This window comes from Pteronotus mesoamericanus, unplaced genomic scaffold, assembly GCF_021234165.1.
Source record: "Pteronotus mesoamericanus isolate MK-2021 breed Mesoamerican mustached bat unplaced genomic scaffold, CSHL_Meso_final contig_78, whole genome shotgun sequence".
Classification (NCBI taxonomy): domain Eukaryota; kingdom Metazoa; phylum Chordata; class Mammalia; order Chiroptera; family Mormoopidae; genus Pteronotus; species Pteronotus mesoamericanus.
The window spans coordinates 22,985,468-23,004,229 of NW_026555258.1; the positions used below are offsets into that span (position 1 = coordinate 22,985,468).

An 18,762-nucleotide genomic window follows, 5' to 3' on the forward strand; every position below is an offset into this window, starting at 1 on the left:
CTTTAGACTCTGGGTTTCTCAGTAAAATTCAGCCCAAGTTTCACGTCAATGTCATCTTTTAGGGGAGGCGAGAGGAGTATTCTTAACAGAGCCAGTCCTGATACCATTTTCTCATTTTGAATGTGAGGTCACTTGCAGGGTTGTCTTGTGGGTTAGATGATAGAGGGAAACTGTCACTGTGCCAAGGAGATCTTAGCTGGGGGGGCAGGGGACAGAACAGACACAGATATCTGAAGCACAGGGTAGAGGAAATGCCCTGTATTTTACCATGTATAATGCACACTGTTTTGGCCAAATTTTTGAGGGAAAAATAAGGATGTGCATGGTTAATAGGTAGTACTAATTCCATATCTATATAAGTATTTTAAATTCTTTTATTTATGCTTATGCGTTAAAAGTGGAACTCTAGAAATCAATAATGATATCCGTATGCAAAATAATACCCTGGAATACAATAATTGGTTTTATATATAAATTAAAATTTAAATTAAAAAATTAAAATGAAAGTTTTTTTCCTGAAAGTTCGGGCCAAAAACGTGGGTGCACGTAATACACTGCAAAATATGGTAAGTGCCGGAAGTCCATAAAGCGGATTCCAACAACGGGGAGAGTAGACTAAGTGGTGGAAATCTAGGAGGACTTCATGTAAGAAATGTTGTTTAAATGAATCAAGCTTCCTGAAGGTATTTCAGATAATTCATGAAGGATTTTAGCAAGTGGAATGTGGTGCAGGAGGAGGGCAGAGTAAAACAGAGGAGAATGGGACATTCATGGAAACGAGTGGAATCACAAGAGTGAAGTCAGAGGGGCTGAAGAGTAGGCCATGTTGGAGTACTATCAAGTGAAGTGGTTTCATTAGCCTGTACAACATATTTAGGGGACTGTGGAAGGTCAAGGGAAGGATACATTGGGGTCAGGCTACAGAGGGCCTGGTTGGCTGGGGTGCAACGGTTTTTTTGCAGACTAAAGACAGTGGGGGGGGGGGGGGAGGTTCAAAGCCAGAAGGCAGACTGTGAGGGTGGAATGAATGGGTGCATGGTGTACTTAGTCGATATATGAAATTCTTTGTAAAAAGAAAAAAAGAACAATTTCTTTTCTTAATTTTATTTTCAATAAATTATTAAATAGTAAATTAGAATCAATGGTAAAATTATCACAAAGTAACAAATAAAATCTTTGGTTGATACTTCTAACCACATTCTACAAAGCACAATAATTCAATTTCAATAAAAAGGCAATAGAAGAAGATTACCGAGCACTATTGAAAAGAGATGAGTCTAATCATAAGATACTTGTCCATTTTCGATCTTAACATATCTAGTGACTGAAGAAGGCTGTAGAAGGCCTGCTGCTGGGTCAGGAGACCCAGCCCCGGGTTTCCACTCACTGTCCATGTGATGACTGCAAAGCCACTTCAAAATTCTCTGGACCTGTTTTCTCCTCTGTCGTAGGAGGAGTAGAATTGGCCAATCTAAATGATCTATATAAATAAATAGACTTTTTTATACCTGGTTTCCAGAAGTTTCCAGCGGTGACCTTAGCAAACCAAACACTTGTTTTCAAGTAACAGAGTAGCAGAGATGATATAATCTGTCTAAAGTCTTCCACAGGGTTCAAGTGATCCACAAAGAGATGTACCATCGGTGAACTACAATACATTTGAACCATAAATTCTTACTTTCCCAATCACCAAGCCTTAAGACACCAAGGAGGGCTAGAGAGTCACTTCTGAAGTAACTTCCCATCTTATGAATATCTTGCCAAGTTTTTGGTCCACATATATGTAAAATTCCTTTTGACAGTCATTTTAACCTAACACACAACTTGATAAACTAAAATCCAAGCTTGTAAAGGAAATCATTTAAGAGGTCAATTACATGAAGTAATATTTTAAATATTTATTCATTTTTCAAAAGGATTTCTTTAAACAATTATCCCTCACATACTTTAATGATAACTCAATGTTCTTGCAACTTTTTCGGAGCAGTCTGCTACATTTCACGGGGAAGGCCCTCAGCAACATGTTAAAATGAAGCTCAGACAAAAATACTGTCAAAGGGTGCTTTTGATTTAATACCAGATGAGAGAGTAAGTAATGATGCTCAGTTGACAACTATCATCAAAGCTTTGGTAGTCTGGGAACAAACTTGAAGTCTACCTAAACTCGTAAGAAAGAAATGCACCCTACAGGGAAATCCCGTGGTCTCTGTGCTTATATGTTTCCCTGGACTATTCTGGGCGCATAGAGAAGTTTCCTAAATGCAGTTTAGAGAAAGGAACTAGAAGGAAACGCATCGCTTCTGATAAACACAATGTGCTACAAGTGTGAATGCTGTATAGAGTTTAATGACATAAAGAATGGCCTTGCTCTTTGGGGAAGTGAGATGTTGAGGGGGCCTCCTCCAACTTTCTTCTGATTACTAAACCAAACAGGCTTATTTCAACCTTTCATAAATCTAATATCTTCTTTCTAGAGGGGCAGGAATTTAAATTCCTCTGTTGTGTATACTCTGGAAATCCACAATGGCAAGTCCATCAATTTCCTGCTGATGTGATGGTTCAGGCAGTTTTAAAACCAATGCGCCATCAAGAACTTTGGGGAAATAAAATGTTCCGGAGACAATCAAATGACATTATTTGTATTCCGGACTCAGCTATGGCGTTCATTTCCAAATCCAAGCCCTCCCAGGGTGGCACAGGGTGGTGGGTTACACCAGATCCACACTGTTCCATCGACCTGTGGGTACCACACCTCCCTTCATAAGACTGAGCTGATGCTCCATAGCAGGAAGGCAAATTACAAATTCATTAATTCATTAGGGCTTGGTATTACAGTCCTATTGTCTACTGTAAATCTTTTGTTTAAACTAAATTCTCTGTTAAATGAGTCGTTAAATGTAATGTTTGGATTTTCATAATTATATTAGAATTTTATGGGTCTTAAATCAGCAGGAACTCAGGCTGAATTAGAAGTATTAAAACATGACATGTGAAACTGAGGGCTTAGATAACCTAGTTAAGCTAACTGTTTTTCATGAGAAAACCAGGAACTCTAATTCATAATTAATCAAGTCCTTGCCTCTCACAGATATAATCCCCCATTTGGCTTTAGAGATAACACATATAGAAATGGCTCAATGCAGGTAACGCCTCACGTTTCTATGGAGATAAAGGATGCAGAGCCCTTCCACAGGTATCTGTTGTGTCCCTGTAATCCTCACCCGTCAGGCGGGTCTTTTCTCCACAGATTTTCCCACAAGCCTCCAGGGTATTTTTCTGCCAGAGCGATCTTTACATTCGCCAGCCTGGAGTAACTTATTTTGTTTGCCCTTAATCAAACATGCTACCTTTTCAGTACATTTTACAGTAATGCATCTGAAATGCATTGCAAGAAAACTTCCTTATAACTGAAATTATATTGAGTGAAACAGTGACTTTCAAAGCCGTTTTTAACTTATGATTGGTTTTCCTTCAAACATCATCTTATGTAGATCTTGGATATTTAACTTAGACAGAAACAGGCCGCTTTCCCCAAAGCCCCAGGGGCGATGGACTCCAAAGCCACATTCTAATGGCCTCCTTGCAGCTCCTTGCTGCTGTCCCTGAGCCGCCTCCTAGGAAGCTTAAATTCATGCCTCACATACTATTCATCAAGTTGACTCTGCAACACGCACAGGGCTGTTGACAGCCAGTGACTTCTGAGCAAGAGTTTCCCCGGGTGATGAGAGTCCGAGCCACACTAAGGAATGTGGTGGCTTGGGCCAGGTGAAGGAACCTGGTAGTCGCTGAGTAGAGTCCTGTCCGGCCGGTGGGGTCCTTGGGGGAAGAGTCCCAGAATGTTTGCCGGTCCAGCCACTCCTGTCGGCTGCAGGCTTTGCTCCCCTAAGACCTTGACCAGGAAGTTGATGTACCTCATTGCCAGGCGAAGCGTTTCGTTTTTGCTCAGCTTCTTGTCGGGAGGGTGAGTGGGGATGAGCTTCCTGAGCTTGGCAAAGGCGCTGTTGACATTGTGTTGCCTCCACCGCTCCCTGGAGTTGGTGAACATCTTCCTGGTCATGTCTGAGTTCCTGAGAAGGGAGAGAGAAAGGGCCCCGAGGGCCGTGATCTGGTAAGAGGCCTGATGGGTGTCACACATCCTGACAAAGACTTGAGATGTTTGATCTTCCTGACCCAGAGTTTAGGAGATTCATTTCCTCATTTCCAGGTCTTTTGAATCCTCCTTTGGATAAGGAAAGAAAACGCGTCTGAAGAAAGGGCAGCATAAGGAAACGCCTTTTGGCCTTTTTCTCTCTGGCTGCTTTAAAGCCTCCATTTACAAGACTGTTTTATCCCAATACTCCCATTACGTCTCTTATAATCAACTCTTCCTAATTTTTTTGGAGTCAGGCACAGCATAGGACTGAGTACATGTATAGGACTGAGTAACAAAATATTTATTTAGCCAACAGAGAGTTGAATATGGATTTTTTTTTTTAAAGCTGTGATCCTGGGTTTCATTAATAAGACAATGTTTGGAATGATGAAAATGATAACATACGTCTCCTCTCAGGTGGCAGACCTCACCTGGAGGACAGGACCCCACGGTGCAAGAGCTAAAATATCCAGATTGGATGACACTTAGAGGAGGGGGGACAGGGGCATGAAGAGTCTTGAAAGCCTGTTGCATGAAGAACAGAAGTGGGGGTATTCAGGGTGACAAAAGAAGAAAGGCCAGGACAGGTGGGGCGATGATCGAGCATGGATGCTGTAGAAGGCATCTGGTCATCCCCAAGGCTCCATTTCTGTGAATCCTCCAACCCTCGGAGAGTGATCATCCTCGTCTACGGCCAGAAGTTACTGTGCCATTTTTAACTCTTAGAATCATGGCTCCCTTTTGTTCACGCGGTTTGGAGTGATATGTGTCAGTGGGAACATTCTGGATGCATCAGACACAAGCCAAAGCCCAGCGCCTGACATCTGGGTGCTCTGGGCTCACTGCTATGAGCTGGCCGCCTGCCCCCATCCCAGCTCCCTTCGCAGCAGGCCCCTTCCTGTTCGCAATAGCAAATATCCCTAACTCCACTCCTCTCTACACATGCCATTCTCCGTTCCTTGAATTCCATCCTCATTCTCCTTGCCTAATTCTACACATTATTTAAAGAGCAGCTCAAGTCCTCCCTTTCTGTGAAGCCATCCAAGCCATTCCAGAGCCCCCCATGCCCTCTCCTCGCTAAAGTCCTACAGCCCTTGGTGGTAGACAAAGGCTCATACTGCATAGGAAGGCAATCTGTGAACCACACAGTAAGGAAAATAAGAGCAGGCAGAGCACCTGCTTTGTGCCAGGCACCGTTTCCATGCCTGAACGCAGGCTACGTTCACAAGCACGCAGCGTTGGTTGTGGTGAGAATGCTGTAGACATTTCTGGGATCGGCCTAGGGATGGAGGATGTTCTAGAAGTGACTTCACTATATGGTACCCTCCCACAGGAACTAACTGAGGATGATCCCAGTTAATTGGAAGAGGCCACTCTCTTACCACCAAGCCCTGACTCTATAGGAGTCAGACATCAGTGGCAGCATCCAAGTGATGGTTAAAAGCAGAGGCTCCAGAGCCAGCCCCTGGTTTGGTTTCTACCTCTCTTCCTCCTGGCTGTGTGACCTTCAGCAATCTCTTAACCTCTCTGTGCTTCAAATGCCTCAGGAGCAAAAGGCGACTCAGGGTGCTACCTGTGAGGACACACACGATACACATAAAGTACCTTAGGCAATATCTGGCACACACTAAGTATTCAATAAATGTGAAGCGATTACAATTATTCCCTACAAATAAAACAGAGGAAAGCAAATGTTCATTGTAATTTATTTTTTGCCTAATTAAGAAGCTGCAGTGCAGTAGCGTAATTTATGTATTTGTTTGTTTTGCTCTGTAGGAGTGTACGGAGGTGTACATGTGTATGTGTGTGCATGTGCGTGCACAGGTATATGCCTGTGTGGGTGCACAGCAACATATCTGAAAAGATTTCAGGCCAAATTCTCAAAAGGGCTTTGTTAGGGGAGGACAGTGGGTTGGGGGAAGAAAGAAAAAGGAGACTTGTGTGCTTTATTCTATATCCTTTGGTACTATTTTACATTTTTATAATTAGAAAGTGTTCATGTATTATTTGCTTCATAATAGGAAAAAATTAGGACAGTTTATGGGCTTTATGTAGAAAAACCTGGCTTTGAATCTCAGCTCTTAATTTCCTACTTACACAACAGAGAAAATTTAATTTTGAATCTTGGCTCTTTAATTTCCTACTTACATGACTGTTAACTTCTTCAAACCTCAGTTTTCTTTTCTGGAAAATGGAAACAAAGCCCTCCTCAGGGCTCTTGTGAGGATTAAGTGAGATACTCTATAAAGTATGTAAATATATCAGTGAGATACTATGTGCCTGCATAGATGCTCAGTAAATACAAGGGTGCTCTTCCCTGTGCAGATGAGAGGTGTTACTTCTCCAGAGAATGGCAGCTTTCAATCATCCATGTGCCCCTGAGACACGGCCAGAGCCAGGTGCTCATGGCCTTTGCTGCTCTGTCTGGGTTGGAGAGCCCAGTGCTGTGCTGGAAACCCAGTGGTGAGTGGAACCTTGGCAGCCTCCCTCCACCAGCCCTGCAGGTCCGCTTCCTCTCTCTGCAGAGACACTCCCAGTGCGACCCATCTTATTCCCTCCAGGCTCTGGCATCAACACTCACGGACACTACGCGCCAGGCACTGTGCTGGCTGTGGGATGCTGAGGGCCCCGCCTGCTGCCTGTCTGACAGGAGAGGGAGGCACGGGGGCGTTGGAGTAGAGAAACAGTACCTAGCTCAGGCATTCCGGGGGCCTTCCAGGGGGACCGAGTATCCCTCTCAACTACCAGGGCAGACCCACTGATGCCCAAGGCCTCTTTCTGCTCTGAAATGCGATGATACCCACCTACGGCCAATTACACAGCCTAAGCCATTTCTGAATAACCTGGCCTTTGGTTCTACAATGAAAATACGAATGTTGTCAGAACTGTGTCCAACTGTACCTAAAATTGAAAGTTTGAACCTAAGTCAGGAGGATTTTAAGACAGAAAGGAAACTGTTAAGTTTTCCCCCAGCAAGCCTGGCTGCTTTGCAGCCAGGACTCTGGGAGCAAAGTTACTTTCACGCTTTTCTTGTCAAAGGAGGGTTTAGTTCATTCACTAAGTCAATGCTAGGCCCATGGGGGCACTTTTCAAACTGGGAAGAAAAAGATTAGGCAGACAAACTAACTGGTGTTCTCTTCTAACAGGGCAGGATTCTATTGTGCTAGCAGCAGAGAGGAAACGGGAAGACAAGCTCCTGAAATGAGGCCTGCTATCCTAGCAGGCGCTTATAACTGGTAATTTATCCTCAAGTGTGTTAGTCTCCTTCTCCATAGGGGGAAAGAGAAATCAATGATTTAACAAGCTGGAAAAACTCAAAGTAGAGGTCCCTGGCAAATTACTTAATCGGGCGGTAAACACACAGTACAAGGTATAGATGATGTATCATAGAACTGTACACTTGAAACCTATGTGATTTTAAAAACCAACATCACCCCAATAAATTTAGTAACAATTTTAAAAAATTGTATGTAGTCTTTTTCTAGTTGTAAGAACCGACTGATGCTAATCTTGACTTCAGAGTAATTTAAGAGCTTAAAGAAAATACACCAGATGCCACAGAACCAGAAAACATCTAATCAGCGTCAAAACAGGGGTGACACATTTTGTCCCAGGTCACACAGGGATCAGTGGCAGAGCCTGTGTCCCAAGCCTGGGTATTTAGGCACCTGTGCCACCACCGACTCCTGCTGCGTCAGCGTCCATACTCTTTTCTGTGCCATGGGCCCTTGTGGCAGTCTGAGGACACCTAGGGATGGGTCTCATCTCAGGACAATGACTTCAAATACATAGAGTAAAAGACCTCTGGTTCTCTTCTCATAATATGATTTTAAGTGTGTCGGTTAAAATACATAGACACATACAATAACCAATTATATTTCGTAGTTATTAAAAATAATTTTAAAATTACATACAGTAATACCTGTGCTTTGTTTTTTAACACATTAGATTCATTACTATACTTTCTACCTAGTGACATGTAAATGATTTTTTCAGAATATTTGCAACATCTGTAAAATAAAAGGATCTATGATTTTATTGGTGACAAAGTCACCAGTACTGTTCACACCAGTGTCGTTTATTACCCACATCCATAAATAAAGGAAAGGCTAAATTTAGATTAAATATTAATGGAAATAAAGATGTAACTCTTTTTCCAACTAAATACAGGGTCCAGTAGAAGTAAGGCCTGCTTGAGTGTGGTTGGTAAGGTAATAATACAGCTGTAATAATTTTAGTTTAAATTGAACCCTTTTACCTAAAATGTCATTTGGTTCACTTGAGTGTGATATTGCTATATTATAGAATTACATGCTTATGATTTCGTAATAAAAGATTTTGTAATAAAAGTGGGGCATTATTTGTGCCAGACCCTGTATCTAGAACCCCAGAATTCTACCTACGTACCCCTGAGTGGGTGGGTGTCATGGACCCGGACAGGAATGCCTGGGCAGGAGGAATGTCACAGTAAACAGACCTCTGTTTATATTGTCACCGTGGAAAGTAACAGGCCACCAAAGAAAAGAATGACAATTATGCCCCCAGAGAAGGTGACTCATGTCCCCAGTAGGAGCCGCTGCTTTTCCATGCTGGCGGTTCCTGGACTCACAGCCCAGGTCAACTAGAAAATATGCAGCATGGACACAGGACTAACACACCTACAGTGGCTCGTCCGGGCATTCAGACTCACGTGGCTCTTTTTGATAAGACTTCATATTTCTCTTGCTGGCATTTGGTCCTATATATTTGTCTCTTGTTCACCTTTCTCTTGAAAGTAAAAAGTGAGAACACTCTCCAGAAAGCCGGAGAGGAAGGGTGGTCTCTGTCACTGCATTAGTGGAAGGTGCCTAACCTTCAACCCCAAGCCCAGCCTCGGCGTTTGGAAGTGTTGTAGAAGTAATGCGTGCTCACTTACGAAAAAATAATCAAGCAGTACACACGTTCATAAAGTGAAAAATAAAAGGCTCCTTATCGTATTTCCCATTAGTAGCCAGTTTGATGTGTACACATACACTATATATATAAAAAATATAAAAATCAGAATACATACGATTATGCAGGTTACTATTCTCATTATATAACCCCGCATGTTGATGTTCTAAATAACTTTATTTACTGTGAATACCCGCCTTTGGGTGGGCACTGGGAGAGCCACCTGTTCCAAGGTGCGCTTGGCATGTGCCCCTCGCCGCCGTCCTCACCCACCCTGCCGCCATTGCGCTCTTCAGTTCCCGACTTTCCCTATTTCTTTTTTACAAACTTCTTTCCCCCAGCCTGCAGTGACTTGCCTTGTGAATAAGCAGTTCAGGCGTCTGAGAAAGCATCGCGTTCTAAAGTTTTGCACCTGCCAGGTGTCCGGGAGACGCTCACCTATACATAGGAGCTACCTAAGGGCGCTCAGAAGTGCTCAGGGGTGTCACTGGAACCACAGACAAAATCAAAGCGGCCCGCCAACACGCCCCAGGGAACCGGTCAGGCTCTCAGGAGCTGCGCCACCGCCCCTGTCCTGCCAAAAGCCCCCAGGTCTTCTCACCGAGTTGACTTGGTGGCTGCGACCAGGTCGCCTGCCTACTCCTTCCCTCTGCGGCGAATGCGGCTCGGGCTCCGGGGCTGCGCAGAAAACCCGCTGACCCAAGAGCCTGGCCCCAGCTTTGCCCACTCCCCCAACCCTGCGCCCCCAACACCGGAGTCAACGCACCTCCTTGCCAAAGCCTGGAGCCCGCGCCGCCGTAGTCGCTGTAGCCTGCGTGTGCGCCCTCGCCTGGACGCCCGCAGCCGCCGCTGCCTTTATAGGGCACCTCTCTTTGTTAGCGAGGCCCGCAGGGCCCCTTCCCTCCCGGGTCTCCCGCCGGCCCCTCCCTGCTCTCTGTGGCCCCCTCCCCTTCTCTGGCTTCCCGGGACCAGCCCTCTCTGTGCCCTAGCAAGGGGACAGAGGCGGAAGGAGAACCCGCTTTGTGTAAGGCTTGGGTGCAGGAGGGGGTCTTGCCACCCACCTGGGCTGCAGCTAGAGGCCCTGCGTGCAGCTTACAAACTCTCCCAACGTGGACAAACCTCTGGAAGTGCCTGATCCTTAATTCATCAGATGTCAATTATGTAAGTCCCAGCAAGTTTCCAGCTGTACTCGGAGAACCACTTGCTTCAGCATCAAGGGTGAGGGGAGGCAGGTCTCAACACCCACAGTCCTGACCCACGAGATGAGGGTTTCTGGGGGTGGGATCTGAAATTCACATTTTTATTAAGCACCAAAAGATATTAAGATGCACAACGATCTTCATCGCTGTACCGGACAGATTCCGGGATATATTCGTCGGTAGCCCAGCACCGGGCTTGATTATTTCAGTGGCCTTTCTGCTTCGGCACTAGCTTTTTTCAGTCTATTCTCCATCACCCAGAATGTTCCTGTAAAAACCGAAGAACTGATTCCATCACTTTTCTGCTCAGAATCCTTGGGTGTCTCTATAGTTCATTCAGAGTTAAACTCAAGTCTTTACGGGGCTCTGGACATGCTCTTTACCTGGCCTGTCTGTTCCTTTTCTCCCTGGGTTTACTCAGCTCTAGCCACTCTGACCTCTGTTGCTTTAGAAACCCCTCAGACCCCCTCCTGCTTCAGGGCCTTTGCGCAGTTTTCTCTGCCTGCAACACTTTTCCCCCAAGTCATCTACATAGCTCCCCCCATCACTTCCTTTTGCTCCTTCGACAAATTAATTATTGAGTGCCTACTATGGCCCCTGCCTGTCCTAGTCACTGGGAACACAACTTCAAGCAACACGGACACAAAATCCTGCCCTCAAGGAGCTGCCAACTTCAGGTCTTGCTCCAATGTCACCTTCTCCATGAAGGTTCTTTCTCTGACCGCAACGTCTAAAATTGCACCTTCACACCCGCAAGTGCCCTTCATCCCCTGCCCTGCTTTGTTCTTCTCCTTATCGCTCATCTTCACGTAGTAATAGTTTATCATATTTATTTATCTTGCTGTCTCCTCCCCAGCCCTAGTGACTAGGGCTGGTTGATTAATGAATGAATTAGTAATGAATTTCTAGGCATCACCCTCTCTGAATGACCCAGCATAGGACAGGACACAATAAATTCACAAATACGTCACAGCTTAGTAGGTAAGCACAAAGGACCCCAGAGTTGCATACACAGATTGAAATCCCTGGTCTACCCACTGTGTGATGCCAGGCAAATCATGTAACTTCTCCCTACCTCAGTTTCCTCATCTCTAAAATGGGGATGATGAAATGTGAGCGGGCCTGATCCACATTTAACAGCGATTGCTGTGCGGGTTCAGGCATGAGAACGTCATGTGTGGGGTTGCTCCTGCCTGGAACCCGTGGAGCAAACCCATAGCCAACCACAACCCTCACCTGATGTGAGGGAGGAAAAATATGGGCTGTTGTAAACCACCGAGACTTTGGGGCTGTTTGTCCTCCTTCTCAAAAAGAAAAAGAAAAAGAAAAAAATGATGAATACAGTTCTTGTGATCAATACAAAAGCTGTTACAAGAATTGCTAGGTTCTCAGGGGGCAGGAAGGTGAAGAAAACTATCTGCTTTCATGGAGTTCACAGCCTTTGAAAAGGACAGGGCATGACAAAATGACCAAATACTAGACAGATGGTCCTGAGGGCCAGAGAGTATGACACTGGAGTTATGGAGGCACAAGATAATAGCTGCAGGACCAGAGATTGCTTGTGGGAGGGACAGCATTTAAACTAGGCCTTGAGGCAGGGTTGCCTCTGTCTGACATTTGCGCAACTCGGCGGAACAAGGGCACAAAGGTAGGATCCCTACCAATCTGCATCCCCAGTGGGTGGGGAGACCGCATTCCCTTTCTGCATATGATGCGGTCACCCCACCCACAGGGACCTAAGGAAGAGTGCTGTGCAGGCTCTGAACACGGAATCAGGGCCATTTGAGCAGAAATTCAGAGGCCCTGAGTACCCAGAGTTTGGGCTAAATTCCAGAGTCCTAGACACCCAGAGTGTGGTCTAGATGTGGACACGGCAGCAGGCAGGGGCTGGAGGGGGGCTCCGTGCAGGGCCACGTAAGGCCCAGAAGCAGAGGCTGGGAGGGGAAGGCTCCATGGGAACCACGCACGCCGCAGTGCGGGGAGGGTCGTCCATGGGAAGGCAAGTGTGTGCCTCGAACACAGGAGTAATTAGATGTATGGGCTTCAAAGCTCATTTTGGTGGCAGAGCAAAGACTGGGTTGGCGGGTGGGTTGGAGAGAATTAATTGGTCAATTTGTACATAGGCACAGAAGCGGCCTTTACAACCGGGTATGTACAGTAAACATGGCCGCTTCGCCCTCCTTTTGCCCTTCTGCCTCCTCCGGGCTGTGGAGGGGCAGCGCTGCTTCGTGGTGCCCGCACCTGTCCACCGTGCCTACTGCATCACAATTCTGGCAGAGCGCTAGTTAGGATTTAAACCGAGAACCTGTATTATCTTCCATCTTAGCCAAAAACCTGTGAGGCAACCTACTCTCTTAATGGCATAGTCTACAGCTGTAAAAAAGAGAAAAAAAAGAATTGCAGCAACTGGGTGGCAAGATCGCATGCTAAGTGAAACACTAAGTATAAAATAGGGTCTGTGTACAACTGGACAAGGACTGGGAGACAGTGTGAGACAGAGAAAGGAGCACAATGATGTTGGCACGCTGGAACCAGAGTAGGCATTTGTTTTCTTCTCAAAACTCTTACATCTGAGTGTGGCTGTTATAAGTTTTAAAATGGGGAAACAATTTTGAGGCACCATTCCACTAGCAGTGATTGTTTAGAGTGATGGGTCCTCTTCCATCCCTGTCCCCAGGGCGGTTGTGGAGAGCTTAGGGGCTAGGTCCGGCAGGGGAAGGGGTTGAAGTAGGAATTTACATAATCCGATTATTGGGGGATTAGGTTTGGGCAGCTAAATGCCTCTGTGTGCTTGAGCTAAAACCCTTACTATTCAAGGCTCTCACCGCCCCCTGGAGAGACTGCACCTGCGGGCTCCTGGGGAGGGAAGGGCGGGTTGGGAAGGGCAGGGCAGGTCCCCGGGAGAGCCTGGGCTTTGTCAGGAGCTGGTTTCACTGGCTTAATTGACCTGTCTGGATGAGCCCGCAAACACTGGCCTCTAGTCCTGTGTGCAGGCACTGTCAGCTGTAGGAAAGGCCAAACCTGAGGTTTTCGGAGAAGGTTTCTATCAGCCCCGAAGGTTGTGGGCCAAAGTCATTTGGCTGGAGGTCATCAAGTCTTAAAACTCCCTTCCTGCCTCGTTCTTAGCCCCTTCCCAATCTCTAGTTCTGCATACCCAGGCCCCAGTATGTCCCTCCATTCATCCACCCTCCCATGGATGTTCCTTCTTCTATCCACCCATTGTGTATGCATCCATAAATTTATTCATCACACCAATTAGCTGGTTCTTGATCATTAACAGAATTTACCAGTAAATCCTTCTAGGTAGGTTTTGTTCCTTCAAGTGTTCTATCTCATAAGTCAATTTTGACACTTTGACATTTTCGAAATCATTAATAAATTGTTATGTATAGCTACTCAATTTAAATAAATCTCTGTTTATCTGTGTTATCGCCTTTATCATTCTTCATGTCTTATGTTCATGATTTCTCATTTCTCTTTTTTGATTAGCTTTGAAGAAGCTTGTGCACTTTATTGTTCTTTTGAAAAGAGCTACCTCTGTGAATCACCATTTTTATGATTTTTCTAATGAATTAATTTCTATGCTATTTGTTCTTTCTCATTTGCTTATGTTCATTTTGTTGTCTCTCCACCTCCCATTCTTAGATTCAGTGTTTGTTTTACTAATTTTCATCCTGTCTTTAGTGAGAAAAGTATCTCAGACGATGGCTTTTCTTCTGATAACTTTAGTGTCATTCCGTGTTTCCATTTGCAGTACCTTTGTCCTTAGCATCCAGCATCTGTTTTTTATTTAAAGTTTTCTTTTAGAAAGTGTCTTTAAAAATTTTCCTTATTGTTGTAATTTTTGGTAACCACTTACTCTTAAGTGTACTGCACTGTAGTCAAAGATATGCTCCATACATTTTTTTGCTTTACGACGTACTGAGATTTTCTCTCTTTGGTAAAACATATGATCAACTTTCATAAGTGTTCCATAAGTAATAGAAAAGGAAGTATTTCCTTTGTTTCAAAAATAAAGTGTTTTATACATACATCCACTAAATCAATCCTCAATACCCTTGGAAGTTTTGGTCTATTTTGTCTTTTAGCATTGTGGAATATAGCTCTATACTATTTCATGCCTGTTGCTTCCTTTTGGTTTTTCCAGAAGTGCTTGTTTTAGATCTCTATACTTTTTGATGCACTGCCTTTGACACAAATACTCATGGAAGTTTTGCTAATTTAGAGAATTGTACCTCATATCAATATAAAATGACCACTCTTTGCCTTGCTTTTTGTCATGAATTCCATTTTGTGTTAAATTATTTCAAATTTGCATTTTCCAAATGAAACTGTGCCCATTTTTTTAAAAAATTGATTTGAGAGAGAGAGACAGAAAGAGAGAGAAAGAGAGAGAGAACAATTTGTTGCCCCACTTACTTATGCATTCCTTGGTTTTTTTTGTCTGTGCCCTGACCAGGGAGAGAACTGTAACCTTGGAGCAGCGGGACGGTGCTCTTCCCAGCCAGAGTGTGTCCATTCTCTTACAGCTAATTTGAAGGCCTGTGAGCGCAACTCTTGGTCATAGATTTTACCTTTCTGGAAAACTTATTTGGTAAATTTAAATTTCTTTGACTTTGTTTTTTTTAAAGGAGCCCCATCTTCATGTTGAATTCCTCAAAACAAATAGTTTTTGTTTACTTGCTTGGCTTGCCTATTACACTGTTCACTAGATCCCACAAATTGAGCTCACTGCACGAAAAAGTTGCTTCATAAGACACTTGTTGAATGAACGCAAGACAGGGCTGCCTCAGGTCTCCAAACAGCTACCTCCAGCTTGCCCTGCTTTCTGTCAGTGAAGCGAATGCTTCCACGGCCATGAGAGGGGGTTTTGGAGATGGTTTTTTAAGGACAAGAGAACTTTCTGGCTGCTGTATGGAGCAGACCAAGGAGGGGTGCGGGGAGATGGCATGACCTGGGAGGGTAGCATCGGGCACCAACTCCGGGGCAGGCACCCAACACGCGACCCCCGCTCACTCAGCACTTCACCCAGTTTTCTCAATTAATATGAGAAATCATATATCTTGATAAAAAGTTATAGAACAAGTTATCATCCTTGACAAAACAAAATATCACTCCCAAACAGGTTAAATACTAAAATATATGCTCAAAGGTGTGAACCTTCACAGGCAGCTGACACTGGAGCGATTCTTAGACAAAGATCTTTGGGCAGCAGCAGCGGCAGGCAGAGGCTGTAAATTTTCGTGGATGTTAATATCACTCCATTCACGGGACCCAAAGAGCAACTTCCTGATTAGTTTACCTATTTGATACTCTTCCTGCCTCCCTCTGCTCTCGCTTCCCCAAAATAAACAAACACTAAAGCAAGCAGCTGCAGGTGAAAGCCACTGGTGGGGGAAACCAGGGCGTCCAGGGTGTCCGGAAGGCAGGGGCTCCATCTCTGCCTGAGCACTGACAGCAGTGCTGGCTTTGTCCTCTCAGAAGGAAGCAGAGATTCGGCTGTTTCCTCACCGTTTTTGTACTTCTCTGAGCCCATTCCCTAGTCATGACAAAAAAGAAAAGACGCTACAGTCCGTAGATCACAGTCTGATTGATGTACACTGGTTTTGTGGCCCTAGACACACTCACATATAAATAAGGAACGATAAAGAAAAAAAATAATATTGATTTAAGAGGAAAGAGACCTGCTTTCCGCTGTGTTCCCCTCTCCACACCCCCCACCTCAGCTGCATAGAACCGCTACAGCTGACAAAGGGGGAGAAATAATGTTACTCTGTAAGTAAGTTATCCTTACTTGGGAGATTGCCACAGCTTGTTGCTTAGTTGAGTTGGCGAGACATCCTCCATTTAGGAAGCAGTGAGTATGGCATCTCAGGCGTGGTGCTCAGCTGGATGCAAAAGTAAGGAGCCCTGTTGGAGTAAAGAAGGGGGAGTGAGGGAGAGTCATCTGTCCACAGTCTGAAATCAGAATTGCAAAGGTTCCTTGCGCTGTTGTTTAACACTGGTCTGTGGATGCTCTTCCATTTCCCCTGTTTTCTCTGCTGTCTAACCCTGTCCCTTGCTTGGGATAAGTACAGTGATGAGGACATGGGATTGTAAGTAGAGGGATATATGAATGGTTGAGGTTCACTGCTGCTCGATCACTTTCTCAATCAAATAGGTCCCTTTGGCCCTGGCCGGGTGGCTCAGTTGATTGGAGTGTTGTCCTGTACACCCAAAGATTATGGGTTCGATTCCTGGTCAGGACAGACACTTAGGTTGTGGGTTTGGTCCCCAGTTGGAATGTGTACAAGAAGGAACAGATCCATTTTCTTTCTCATATCAATGTTTCTCACTCTCTCTTTCTCTTTCTCCCTCCCTTCCTTTCTCTTCCTCCCTAAAATCAATAAACATATCCTGGGTGAGGATTAAAAAAATTGGCCACTTATTTAATAAGCTGCCAGACTGTATTAAAATGTACCCTACTGAGCCGGTTTCTTATAAAATGGGAATAGTTAAAAACTCACTGATTTGCTGCACATTAAGGGGAATAAGGTACTGAGCAATACCAAGTGGGGGGTTGAGTGGAGTAGCTAAGAGAAGACCCTTGACTTGGCTATGGAGGCAGAAGGACTAGTGTTGGAATCTCTGCTCTCACACCAGCTGTCTTCCTGGGCAACTGAGTTGCTTCTCCCAGTCTCAGTTTTCTCAGCTGTAAATTGGAAATAATATCAACTTTACGGGTTAACGTGAAAATTCAGTGAGTTAATAATGCATGGAAAGTTAGTGATTTGGAGGAAATGCTTAAAAATGGTGCTAACAGGCATCTAACAAAATCATAGTTGCTGAATAAATATTGTTTTGCTTTTAGTTCCAGAAAAACCCTACCCAAAAGCTAGAAAGGGAATCTGAACACGTGCCTTTAATTAGCTCCAAATGGTCCTTGCATTTGCAGGACGCAGCATCCGGGCTCCCACCTGGCTCCTCCCAGTTGCTTTGGGCCCTGTACTGCTAAGAGGCATCTACGTCCTCCCCCAATTTGAAGCAAACGGAGCCAGGGCTGGATGAGGGAGATAACAAAGCGGGGAAATAAAAGCTTCTTTTGAGCATCTTGTAAGCCTCGCTCTCACAGTTAATGTCTCCTCTCCAGCCCTCCAGACGCGGGCCCCTTGGTAACACCTGCACCCCCACCTGCACACACATCTCCCCACCAAGACACCTGGGGCTGAGGCTGGGCCAGTATTTCTGTCCAGAGCAAATGTTGACTATTGCAGCAGAAAGCAGAGCACATGACGGCTGCACGTGAGTGGGCTTTCCTTCCCATAGTTACCCATTAGAGGGATGTGCAGCCTGGGGCGTGCCCAGCTGCTGACGCTCTCAACACCACGCTGGCTTGGTCTTGACTCTGTAGGCCTGGAGCTTCGGGTGCTTCTATTTCCAGGCAATAAACCCAAGGGCAGTTGGAAAGGGAGGCGCGGGGCAGACTCAGGACCAGGTACTAGAGGAAAGAAAGGGGCGGGGAGCAACTCCCCTTTTCATCTTTATTCTCTGGTCTTTGTTTAAGGACATAACTCATCAATGGGTCCCCTAGATGAGGATTTAGATGCTCTGTGGGCAGCAGATAAGAGCGCAGCCTTCTTGCAGAAAGTAAATTCATTGAATACTCCCCATAAAGTCAATACTGTCAGGCTTATCAGCTGCCCTCATTCCCCACTCAGCCCCCTGAGACCAGACGTGGAATAAAGGCCGCAGCTCCAGGGTCTGGGGAGCGGAGGTGCAGGACGGGGCTGTGGGGTGCTCTGCGGCCGACCCGCTCCCGGCTGAATTTCTGGCAGGTGGGGGAAATCCGCCTGGCCTAAGCTGCCCAGAGCCCTCAGCTTTCTAGACTGACAAATCCCAAACCAAACACACATTGCCCGCCTCCCCACAGCCCAGCGGATGAGGGAGGGTCTTCCTTACCCCTCAAAACCAGCAGATGTTTTCAGGAAGTTTCACTGGGGCTTCTTACAAAAATTAGAGGATGTTACCTCAAATCTCCCCAATAAAAAACCTCCAGAGGAAACTTTGATTTCCCACCACGGTTCTCATCTTGCTCTTCATAACACACACACTTCTGCACTACTTAAAAGCACATCCATGTTTCCTCGCGGGTGCGGACCCGGTTTCTTTGAAAATTGTCTGAAATCAGCAGGCTGCCAGCCGGGGTTTCAGACCTGAGTCTGAGCCGCACGCTGCAGCTGAGGCAGACCGCATCAACAGGATGCAGCCTCCCGCCTACTGCCCCTCTGACCCCGGCAGGCAGGGCAGACGGGCCCAGGTCCCGTCAGCCATGGCCCCTGTTTGAGCTCTCTGACCTCGGGAGCAGAAGCTGATTGGGTGGCAATGGGGAAGAGTGGAAACAAGATGGACTTAGCCCTTGGCCTCATTAGTAGCCCAGAATAACCCAGAAAGCCAGTGGAGTGCCACGCCTTCCCAGCGCAGGAAGTAGGCTGGGGGCGGTGAGGCAGTTGTCGGCGTGAG

General features: G+C 45.6%; 1 protein-coding gene across 3 annotated transcripts; it reads right to left on the reverse strand.

Moving 5' to 3' along the window:
* Nucleotides 1-1,168: 1,168 nt before the first annotated feature.
* TAL2 (TAL bHLH transcription factor 2) lies at nucleotides 1,169-18,520 on the reverse strand. Of its 3 annotated transcripts, XM_054584575.1 has the most exons (4): nucleotides 18,202-18,520; nucleotides 17,573-17,740; nucleotides 16,058-16,173; nucleotides 1,169-4,067 (listed from the first exon to the last, which is right to left on the reverse strand). In XM_054584575.1, exons 3-4 carry the CDS (start codon nucleotides 16,108-16,110, stop codon nucleotides 3,740-3,742), a joined length of 381 nt encoding a protein of 126 aa, XP_054440550.1. In that variant the 5' UTR covers nucleotides 16,111-16,173; nucleotides 17,573-17,740; nucleotides 18,202-18,520; the 3' UTR covers nucleotides 1,169-3,739. The 3 variants fall into 3 exon arrangements, with proteins under 3 accessions (XP_054440550.1, XP_054440551.1, XP_054440552.1); XM_054584576.1 differs by lacking the exon at nucleotides 17,573-17,740; XM_054584577.1 differs by lacking the exons at nucleotides 16,058-16,173; nucleotides 17,573-17,740; nucleotides 18,202-18,520 and adding an exon at nucleotides 9,831-9,848.
* Nucleotides 18,521-18,762: the final 242 nt, after the last annotated feature.

What these genes read in the sequence shown, in the direction of transcription:
- TAL2 (XM_054584576.1), bottom strand. Translation starts at nt 16,110, where the DNA reads ATGGAGGATGTCTCGCCAACTCAACTAAGCAACAAGCTGTGGCAATCT. An exon ending in AAGCTGTGGCAATCTCCCAA is followed by an intron (nt 4,068 to 16,057) that starts GTAAGGATAACT and finishes CTCCCTTCTCAG; the next exon opens with GAACTCAGACATGACCAGGA.